We start from the raw sequence: 11449 nt of genomic DNA on the forward strand, positions 1-11449 counted from the left end.
GCATATAGATCAGAAAAGATTTACTGCCATCTAGTGTTGGAACTAAATTACTACAGACATTTTTTATTACAACGTCAATCTCTTCTGACACCTTGTGGTGTACTGTAGTATTACAGCATGACTGCATATAGATGAGAAGTTTTACTGCCATCTACTGTTGAAACTAAATTACTGCATATATTTTTCTCTCTACCGACACCAAGTGGTGTACTAAATTTACTACACCCAATGCAGTAATTAAACATATTTCTCTACTGCCATCTAGTGGCAGAATGAAATTACTACATATAGATCAAAAGAGTTTTACTGCCATCTACTGTTTGTAACTTAATTACCACAAACACCTTTATTACAACAGAAATCTCTACTACCATCTAGTGGCATTATTCGTTTACCACATATAGATCAGGGATTTTTACTGCCATCTTAATACAATCTCTAAGGCTGGGTCCACACTACGTTTTGTCCCATACGGGAGCGCATACGGCAGGAGGGAGCTAAAACCTCGCGCTCCCGTATGTGACCGTATGCGCTCCCGTATGCCATTCACTTCAATGAGCCGACCGGAGTGAAACGTTCGGTCCGGTCGGCTCATTTTTGCGCCGTATGCGCTTTTACAACCGGACCTAAAACCGTGGTCAACCACGGTTTTAGGTCCGGTTGTAAAAGCGCATACGGCGCAAAAATGAGCCGACCGGACCGAACGTTTCACTCCGGTCGGCTCATTGAAGTGAATGGCATACGGGAGCGCGAGGTTTTAGCTCCCTCCTGCCGTATGCGCTCCCGTATGGGACAAAACGTAGTGTGGACCCAGCCTCACTCTGCGTAAATGTCTATTGCCATCTAGCGGCGGAATGAAATTATTACACACAACGCACATATTGCCACCTACTGGCAAAATGTAAGTACTACAATGAAGTAAACGCTATTTACTGCCACCTAGTGTTCAAATCAATCTACTACACATATAATGACGGCGGCACCCAGGAAGGATTTCTTCTACACGATGTTGCCCCCTTTCGCCCGGTTCTAGAACTGCAATAATGTTAGCATAAAACAGGCGTAGAAGAGCTGCAACGTCTGTGACAGTATGGAGCCAATCCCGTTCTGGGGGCGGAGTCTTTGTCAGATTTCAGCCAATGAGCTTCCATAGAACGAGCGTCTGGCGAGATTCAGAGACCATACAGGCTCCACCCTCGACTATTTTCGCCCAATCACTTGTCACCTTTTCTAATAAGGAGGCGGGGCCGTCTTGTATTCAATGAGCAGACAACGTGCCTTTATAAGGTTGGCTTGTGATTGGCTGGACAGTGACAGCTTCGTGCGGTGATTGGCTGGAGACTGTAAATGGGCGGAGTCAGGTAGGTATCGTGTCTTTCTTGATCAGAGAGGTACGTGAGATCTGCAGGAACCGGGAGCTGAGCGGAGGTGAGGACCGAGGAGATCTAGGGGTGCAGGGAGGGGGGAGAAGCAGGGTGGGGGTGCAGATCTAGGGGTGCAGGGAGGGGGGAAAAGCAGGGGGGGGAGAAGCAGGGTGGGGGTGCAGGGAGGGGGGAGAACTAGGGGTGCAAGGGGGGAGGAGATCTAGGGGTACAGGGAGGGGGGAGAAGCAGGGTGGAGGAGATTTAAGGGTGCAGGGAGGGAAGGAGATCTAGTGGGTGCTCGGGGTGGCATCTAGGGTGCTGGTGGGAAGATCTAGGGGTGCTTTGGGGGGGGGGGGGGGAGGGTGAGATCTAGGGGTGTTGTATGGTAAAATTTTGGGGTGCTGGGTCTGAGGTCTAGACCTAGAGCAGTGTTTTCCAAGCGGTGTGTCTCCGGCTGTTGCCTTTGGCTCTCCGGGCATGCTGGTAGTTGTAGTTTTTCAACAGCTGGAAACACACTGTTTGGAAAACACTGCCCTAGGTGCCGGTGTCATGAGATCTGGGGATTTATATTCTATGTTAATATTTATTTTCACTATTCTTCAGATCTATGTTCTCAATGGACGGTTCATAGTCTGATATTCTTCTTCACCCAACAGGTATAAGACAATGGCTTCAGGCGCAGGATCTGCCGTCCCTCATCCATACTGGCCCCGGGATCTGCAGATCGATGGCTACCGTCCTAATGACCGCCCGATGTCAGAGATCCTGACCTTCCTATTCTCAGTATCGGGGGCTCTGCTGGTTGGGATGTGGTTCCTGACCGGTCGGGTGACTGGCATGAGTGCCCCCCGCCGCCTGGCTGTCTGCTGGTTCATGGTCTGTGGTTTCATCCATGGTGTCATTGAAGGCTGGTTCTCCTTCTACTACCCAGTGATCCCCAAGGACCAAGCGTTCCTCTCACAGCTGTGTAAGGATGACAGGCGGGGGGTGGTGGTGGGGGGTCTTAAGAAAGGTTATCTGGCAAGTAGCAAGTTGACAGCAGAAGATGACTTTAGGACTGAGTATTTTTTTATTTATTTTGTGGTTATTTGGAGTAAATTGTTAGCGGATAAATCTTTGAATTAGCATTTTGTTTCACAGCGATCTCCAACATGTGGTTTCCCTGATGTGATGAAACTACAACTCCCAATATGCACTGACAGCCGCAGTCAAGGGCACCCAACCTGCAGCTCTTCAGTTGTGTGGACCTACAGCTCCCATCATGTTGGACAATCAGAGACAACTTTGGGAACACAAGACGTGGGATTGTAGTTTTACAGCAGCGGGAGAATTACACTTTGGAGACCATTGGTTGGTAGTCTTAAAGGGGTCTCCACTGCTCAGCATTTGGAACAAACTGTTCCGAACACTGGAGCCTGGAGCTTGTGACGTCATAGCCCCACCCCCTCAATGCAAGTCTATGGGAGGGGGCGTGACTGTTATGATGTCACAAGCTCCCAGCTCCAGCGCTTGGAACAGTTTTTTCTCCAAACGCTGAACAGCGGAGTACCCCTTTAAAACTTGAGGGGGACAACCTGCAACTTAGTAGTTGGAATGGAGGTGTCTCTTCATGCAGAGATCTCAGTGTAGCAGAATCTTCAGGACGGACATTGACCTCAATCTTTGGGAATCATGTCTTCATTTTCTCTCTCTCCCCAGGGAAAGAATATGGGAAAGGTGACAGTCGGTATATAATGTAAGTATCTTTACTTGGTTTCTAAATACAAGATATGCCAAAAATGTGAAGTTTGTGGTCTTGTGCGCGTCTTAGGGGAGGACAATTTAGAGACTACATTGTGGAGGAGATTTATCACTGGGTGGTCTAACCTGCTACATAGAAGAGACCCCCCGACATCCATAGACAATAATCATACAGGCGCTCTTTGTGCTCGTTGTATAACCCCTAGGACTGATAACGGAATCAGATAGTGACTCCCGTCGACTCATTTTACTACTGTATCAGTTTTTTGTTGCCGGACTGAACACTGTGGTCTGCTGCGGATTCATTCCTGCAACAAAAACTGATACGGTCTAAAAATGATCCGACCGGAGTCACTGACTCCATCCGGCACATTGAAATGAATGGTGTGTGGAGCCGGGCTATCTATATGGTCCCCCATGATCACATTCAGGATCTCCATTACAACTGCTGATAATGGGGCTGGGACGCAGGTTGCGGCACCGGACGCCAATGGATCCCGAAAGGTCCTATCCACTTGTAAAAGCGAAGTCTTGTGGAAAACGTTTCCTTTTCCGCAGGGTAGGGTATAAGTTTTAGATCGCGCGGGGTCCGATCGCTGGGGCCCCCTGTGATCTCCTGTATGGAGCCCCAGCTCTGCTCCACAGCTGCACTTTATGACCCCCACCCGAAGCGCCCCCCCCCCCCCCCCCGCTTCGGGTGGGGGTCGTAAAGTGCCGCTGTGGAGGAGAGCTGGGGCTCCATACAGGAGATCGCAGGGGGCCCCAGCACTTGTACTCCCCGTGATCTAAAATTTATCCCATATCCTGCAGAAAGGGGATACGTTTTTTACCACGAGACTTCTCCTGTAATGGGGTCTGTCGGAGTTCCCTATTTTTTCATGATTTAAGCCGAGAAAAAAAACTGACATGCAAGTCTACAGTCCCATCATTTCAACAGAATCAGCAAATGGAGCTCCGAACACTAATGTGAACATATTGAGGGATTGTTGGTGTCCATTGTTGGCTGAGGATCTCTTCCTATGAGACTATATGGTTCTCCATCTAACTGTTTTTAGAAAATCTGATCAGACTTTCTAATAATACACTACTGCACTCTTCTCTTCCCAGAGCCGACAACTTCACAGTCTGCATGGAGACCGTCACGGCAGCAGCGTGGGGACCATTGAGCATCTGGACGGTGATTTCCTTCCTGCAGAACAAGCCCTATCGCTTCGTGCTACAACTGATTGTGTCTCTTGGTAAGAAGCACTAGACTTTTCATTCTATATAAATAAAAAAATAAAAAAAAAAAAAAAAAAATAAAAATTAATATATATATATATATATATATATATATATATATATATATATATATATATATAAAAAAAAAATAAAGGGAACACTTAAACAACACAATGTAACTCCAAGTCAATGACACTTGTGTGAAATCCCACTGTCCACTCAGGAAGAACACTGATTGACAATCAATTTCACATGGAACAGACAACAGGTGGAAATTATAGGCAATTAGCAAGACACCTCCAATAAAGGAGTGTTTCTGCAGGTGGAGACCACAGACCACTTCTCGGTTCCTACATTTCCTGGCTGTGTTTTTGGTCACTTTTGAATGCTGGCGGTGCTTTCACTCTAGTGGTAGCATGAGACGGAGTCTACAACCCACACAAGTGGCTCAGGTAGTGCAGCTCATCCAGGATGGCACATCAATGCGAGCTGTGGCAAGAAGGCTTGCTGTGTCTGTCAGCGTAGTGTCCAGAGCATGGAGGCGCTACCAGGAGACAGGCCAGTACATCAGGAGATGTGGAGGAGGCCGTAGGAGGGCAACAACCCAGTAGCAGGACCGCTACCTCCGCCTTTGTGCAAGGAGGAGCACTGCCAGAGCCCTACAAGATGACCTCCAGCAGGCCACAAATGTGCATGTGTCCACTCAAATGGTCAGAAACAGACTCTATGAGGGCCCGACGTCCACAGGTGGGGGTTCTGTTTACAGCCCAACACCATGCAGGACGTTTGGCATTTGCCAGAGAACACCAAGATTGGCAAATTCACCACTGGCGCCCTGTGCTCTTCACAGATGAAAGCAGGTTCACACTGAGCACATGTGACAGACAAGACAGAGTCTGGAGACGCTGTGGAGAACGTTCTGCTGCCTGCAACATTTGACATGTGACCAAGTATTATCAAAATATCTCCAGCCGTTTGGAAGTTATGCAGTAACATATATTTCCCATAGACTTGTATGGGACTTTAAACATAAACCCCGCCCCTGGCAAATGGGGGTGAGTAAGGGTTAAATCACCTATCCTATGTTTGTTGTTGACATATAAGTAACATGTGGCCAAGTTTCATGTTAATATCTTTAGCCGTTTGGAGATGCTGGAACATACACACATACATACATACATACATACATACATACACACGTTGAGTTTTATAGATATAGATAGAGAGATATATATATATATATATATATATATATATATATATATATATATATATATACACACTATACTGAGCTGCAATACCACACACAACCTGAGGACTAGAGTGGTGTTGTTTTGGGGGGAAAAAAACTGCTAAAATTTTTCTATTCCTGAATAATCACTTTGATTATAGGGTAAGGGTGTCTAAGCTGCAGGCCTCTAGCTGTTGCAAAACTACAACTCCCAGCATGCCCGCATGCTAAGAGTTGTAGTTTTGCAACAGCTGGAGGTCAACAGTTTTAAGACCACTGGTCAATGTGATCAGCTGACACTTCTCTTCTCTCTGCATTCACAGGGCAGCTTTATGGGGATGTTCTTTACTTCTACACCGAATACCGAGAAGGATTCAGTCACAGTGAGATGTGGCATCCCCTATACTTTTGGTTCTACTTTGTCTTCATGAACGCGCTGTGGATTATCATTCCGTCTATCCTCATTGTGGACGCCTGGATCAACATGAGCAAATCACAGTCTGTCGCTGATAGGACCCGACCTGCAAGCAAATCTAAAAGGAACTGAGTTTGGATGATGGGGGCGTAATGGGGCATTACCAAGAACAGCCAGCAGAAGGCACTAGTCCCTGATTTGTATAAAAAAAAAAAATTGGGAGGGAGGGGGAGACCAGAATCATGGTAAATGTTTAAAGCGCCTTGTTTAATTACAGAGTTCAGACTTTTTTATTTTTTATTCATTTTTTTTAATGTAATTTCATAATTCAAACATCTGTGTTACTGTATGTAAGAACCTGTAACTTTTATGAATAGATCTGTAGTCATTTGTATTTTGTTTTTTATTTTTATTTTATTGATATAGAGTAGTATTGCTTTAGCATTATACTACAGAGCTGCACTCATTATTCTGCTGGTGAGGTCACGGTGTACATACATTACTTATCCTGTACTGATCCTAAGCCATCATCATCCGGTGCCTTCTGTAATATAAAGCCAACATTGCGCTGTAACATCTGGGATTAGGAGTCACCTCCAATCACAGATGTTTAATCCCTTAGATGCTGCGGAGAATTGCAACTGTGGCACTTAAGAAGTTTGACATCTAAGGAAGATGGGCTTCTGTGTCAGTCCATTGGTACCCCTCTATGCACTTGAAGGGTGCTGATGGGTTAACATGGTAATTGGGCCTGATACAGGCCATAAGGTCTGGCAGGAGCATCTACCTATTAGGGCTCAATGTTTGTATATTAAATAGTCCTGATTGTAGGAATCTACACTGATCATTCTCTGACCAATCAAGGCCCAGACTCCACAAGACCTCTGAAGGTGCCCTGCACCAAAATGACAGCAGACAATCCTGTAAGGCCTGAGGTGCGGCCTCCATGGATCAGACTGGTTTCTCTAGCACATCCCACAGATACCGTAATCAGATTGAGATCTGGGGAATATTGGGAATCTCTGCAATATTCCCGTTCTGATGCCCATTGTAGACACTTTCGGGGGTGGACAGGGGTCACTTGTGCTCTGACCGGTCTGCGGGGCCCTGTACACAGCTGTGATGTCCTGTGTGAAGTTTTTCAGCAGATTGCTCTAAAGCAGCTCTTCTGTGGGATCGGATCAGAGGAGCTGACCTTCACATCCCACACACATTAATGTTCCTTGGGCCCCCATGACCCTGTTCCCGGTCACTGGTCATCCTTCCTTGGACACTTTTTGTAGCTTCTAACCACTACATACTGAGGACACCCACAAGACCGGCTGCTCTGGAGATGATCTGACTTCAAGTCTACACATCACTATTCAGCCCTTGTCATAGTTTCTGAGATCCTTAGGCTATGTTCACATGGCGTAAAATGTCTGTTTGGGGGAAAAAACACACATTTGCATGTTCGGCCAACACAAGGACCAATCGGAAAAACAATCGCCATAGACTGCAGTGCATTTCCAGGTGGATTCCGCAGAAGCATTGAACAGGTTCATTATTTCTGCGAATGCCAGAATCTGCATTTCCTGTCTCAGAAATTCCGCCGTGTACACAGTGCAGCAAAATCCCATTAAAATCAATAGGAATCTGCTGCAGCTAAATTTCTGAGTGGAAATTCTGCCATGTGAACAAGACCTTATACTTTTCCTGTTTCCAACATCAACTTCAAAAACCAAGCAATCAGCTGCTCCAATATATACTCCCTAACACAGGCACCATTGTTACCAAATCATCCATGTTATTCAGGACACCCGTCAGTGGTTGTATTATGGCTGATCACTTCATGGCCTGATTATTGGTGCAGTCATGGGATCTGTCATGTCTTCTCCTGGTATGGCCTGATTATATGTGCAGTCATGGAATCTGTCATGTCTTCTCCTAGTATGACCTGATTATTGGTGCAGTCATTGGATCTGTCATGTCTTCTCCTGGTATGACCTGATTATTGGTGCAGTCATGGGGTCTGTCATGTCTTCTGGTATGGCCTGATTATTGGTGCAGTCATGGTATTAGTCATGTCTTCTCCTGGTATGGCCTGATTATTGGTGCAGTCATGGGATCTGTCATGTCTTCTTCTGGTATGGCCTGATTATTGGTGCAGTCATGGTATCTGTCATGTCTTCTCCTGGTATGGCCTGATTATATGTTCAGTCATGGGATCTATCATGTCTTCTCCTGGTATGGCCTGATTATTGGTGCAGTCATGGGATCTGTCATGTCTTCTCCTGGTATGGCCTGATTATTGATGCAGTCCTGGGATCTGTCATGTATTCTCCTGGTATGACCTGATTATTGGTGCAGTCATGGGATCTATCATGTCTTCTCCTGGTATGGCCTGATTATATGTGCAGTCATGGGATCTGTCATGTATTCTCCTGGTATGACCTGATTATTGATGCAGTCATGGTATCTGTCATGTCTTCTCCTGGTATGACCTGATTATTGGTGCCATCATGGGATCTGTCATGTCTTCTCCTGGTATGGCCTGATTATTGGTGCAGTCATGGTATCTGTCATGTCTTCTCCTGGTATGGCCTGATTATTGGTGCCATCATGGGATCTGTCATGTCTTCTCCTGGTATGGCCTGATTATTGGTGCAGTCATGGTATCTGTCATGTCTTCTCCTGGTATGGCCTGATTATTGGTGCAGTCATGGGATCTGTCATGTCTTCTCCTGGTATGACCTGATTATTGGTGCAGTCATGGGATCTGTCATGTCTTCTCCTGGTATGGCCTGATTATTGGTGCCATCATGGGATCTGTCATGTCTTCTCCTGGTATGGCCTGATTATTGGTGCAGTCATGGGATCTATCATGTCTTCTCCTGGTATGGCCTGATTATATGTGCAGTCATGGGATCTGTCATGTCTTCTCCTGGTATGGCCTGATTATATGTGCAGTCATGGTATCTGTCATGTCTTCTCCTGGTATGACCTGATTATTGGTGCAGTCATGGGATCTGTCATGTCTTCTCCTGGTATGGCCTGATTATTGGTGCAGTCATGGGATCTATCATGTCTTCTCCTGGTATGGCCTGATTATTGGTGCAGTCATGGGATCTGTCATGTCTTCTCCTGGTATGACCTGATTATTGATGCATTCATGGTATCTGTCATGTCTTCTCCTGGTATGACCTGATTATTGATGCAGTCATGGTATCTGTCATGTCTTCTCCTGGTATGGCCTAATTATTGGTGCCATCATGGGATCTGTCATGTCTTCTCCTGGTATACACTTATGACATTTTCCTGGTGCTGGCGGTGTCTGTGGGACTGATGACCTTTTCTCTGTGTTATAGAGCGATTCCATCTCCTGACCTTTGTATTCCAGTTATTTCTCAGGGCCGTGTCCTTGCCCTTTTATCTCTGTATACAGAGAGAATATGATAAGGCTGCATACAGTCTTTATACAAGCCAAAGTCTTTGCCCTTTTGCCCTATGCCCCTTTTATTTAACTGCTCTGCTCATGGGCATAAAAACATATGGAGAGCTGTGGCCTTTTCACGTATTTTGCTTAAAATCATTTTTGATGTTTCCTTTTTATTACATATCAGGATAAATGTTTATAATAGTCATCCACCACATTTTCTTCTGCTTTTCATGCACAGAAAACTCACACAGGATCTGCCAGTGGGAACATACCCTTAGGCTATGAACAAAGCCTCATGCATGTCGTTTTTTTTGCAGTGTAAACGCTGCGGCAAGATGTTAACTGGGAGTCATTAGGCAAAATTCCTTTTGGCTTTTTTTTTTTTTGGCTCAGGGGCAGTTTTCTAAAATTGCAGCATTTTCCCATAGACTTGTATTGGAGGAAAAATGGCAAGAACATCCCCCCCCCCCCCCCCCCCCCCCAAAAAAAAAAAAAATTAAAAAAAAAGTTGAAATGTTAAAACTTAGCCTCAAGGGTGAGAAAACGTCCCCCAATAAACACACCATCTGGTCTGTTGTTTCATATTTCCCATTGACTCCCATCAAATGTCTGACTGAGGCATTTATGGCCCAAAAAAACCCCAAGCCAAGTGGAATTCAGCTAAATAAATACAGATAATTAGTAATAATTTGATGGATTTTAACTCAAGTCAAGAATTTGGTGGGGAATTTCCCAGAATCAGTCAGTGGATCCCAGAATCGTGGATAATTCCACACGGAAGTTCCACACGGAAGTTGCAGTGGAAATTAACACCTCCAAGTTACTGACTAATGGGCTTTTTCAGGCAGATTCCGGATCCACGTCCAAAATTCCGCTCTGTGATCTGAGCAGCAGAATCCCATTAAGGGGTATGTTCACACTACGGATTTGTAGCTGAATCTCCGCTCGCGGAATTCAGCGAGCGGAGATTCAGTCTGGCAGCCAGTGGCTGCGGTAGGACCGTGCGGCACTGCGCCGTCACCATTGACGGCTATGCAGTGCTCGCGGACTTCAGCGCAAAGAATGAACATGTTCTTTCTTTGCGCTGAACAATTTCATCGGCGGAATTGTTCGCCGCTGAAATTCCGCAGTGTGAACGGGTCTCGCGGAAGATCCATTCAAACGTTCACTGTGGGGAATTTCACTCCCAGAATTCCGCAGTGTGAACATACCCTAATGGGGTACTCCGCTGCTCAGCATTTGGAACAAACTGTTCCGAACGCTGGAGCCGGCGCCGGGAGCTTGTGATGTCATAGCCCCACCTCCTTATGATGTCACACCCCGCCCCCCTCAATGCAAGTCTATGGGAGGGGGCGTGACAGCCGTCATGCCCCCTCCCATAGACTTGCATTGAGGGGGTGGAGCGTGACATCATGAGGATGTGTGGCTATGACGTTACGAGCTGCCGGCTCCAGCGTTCGGAACAGTTTGTTCCAAACGCTGAGCAGCGGAGTACCCCATTAAGATCAATAACAGTCTGCTGCAAGCAGATTACTCACAGAATTTCTGTTTAGAAAAGATGCACGTCATAAATCACTGACGACTGCAAAGTATAAAGCAGATCTTGTGTAAAACATCTGTTCGGTGAGAAATTGTGCAGGCCGGGGTACTACTAAAAGTCGCACAAAAAGTGGGACAAATGTACACAATAAGCTGTGTAAATCCCTTGATAAATTCCCCCATTAAGCAGAATTAACTTAGTGTGATTGTGGAATCAGCGCCACACCTGTCATCAGGTTGTATGTGGTATTACAACTTGGCTTAATTCACTGAGCTGAGTGAACTGAGCTGCAATACCACACAAAACCTAAGGACTAGGGTGGCGCTGTTTTTTTTTATATAAATAGCAGCTCACCCCTGTGTTGTGTATTACAGTGAATTGTGTTTATAGACAGATATAAATGCATTTTACTACATGAATAGATCTGGATAACAGGGATGAGGGCTGAGCAGGCGGGATCTCTATTTTATTAGATTTCTGTCCCTTTATCAGGCGGAGGGACCTGGGGAAGAAGGACAGG

The 11449-nt window shown here is 45.9% G+C and overlaps 1 protein-coding gene across 2 annotated transcripts; it reads left to right on the plus strand.

Annotated features, from left to right (window-relative positions):
- The first annotated feature begins 1314 nt into the window (after positions 1-1314).
- Positions 1315-6362, plus strand: EBP (EBP cholestenol delta-isomerase). 2 transcript variants are annotated; one of them, XM_056538104.1, is made up of 5 exons: positions 1315-1428; positions 2021-2331; positions 3063-3099; positions 4212-4342; positions 5880-6362. In XM_056538104.1, the coding sequence occupies exons 2-5, from the start codon at positions 2031-2033 to the stop codon at positions 6101-6103; spliced, it is 693 nt and encodes a 230-aa protein (XP_056394079.1). In that variant the 5' UTR covers positions 1315-1428; positions 2021-2030; the 3' UTR covers positions 6104-6362. The 2 variants fall into 2 exon arrangements, with proteins under 2 accessions (XP_056394079.1, XP_056394078.1); XM_056538103.1 differs by having other exon boundaries at positions 1333-1361.
- Positions 6363-11449: the final 5087 nt, after the last annotated feature.

Source organism: Hyla sarda, chromosome 9 (genome assembly GCF_029499605.1).
Source record: "Hyla sarda isolate aHylSar1 chromosome 9, aHylSar1.hap1, whole genome shotgun sequence".
NCBI classification, from domain to species: Eukaryota; Metazoa; Chordata; class Amphibia; order Anura; family Hylidae; genus Hyla; species Hyla sarda.

Coding starts and splice junctions, on each gene's coding strand:
- EBP (XM_056538103.1), top strand. Junction 2,332..3,062: donor AGCGTTCCTCTCACAGCTGT/GTAAGGATGACA, acceptor CTCTCTCCCCAG/GGAAAGAATATGGGAAAGGT. Junction 3,100..4,211: donor GGTGACAGTCGGTATATAAT/GTAAGTATCTTT, acceptor TTCTCTTCCCAG/AGCCGACAACTTCACAGTCT.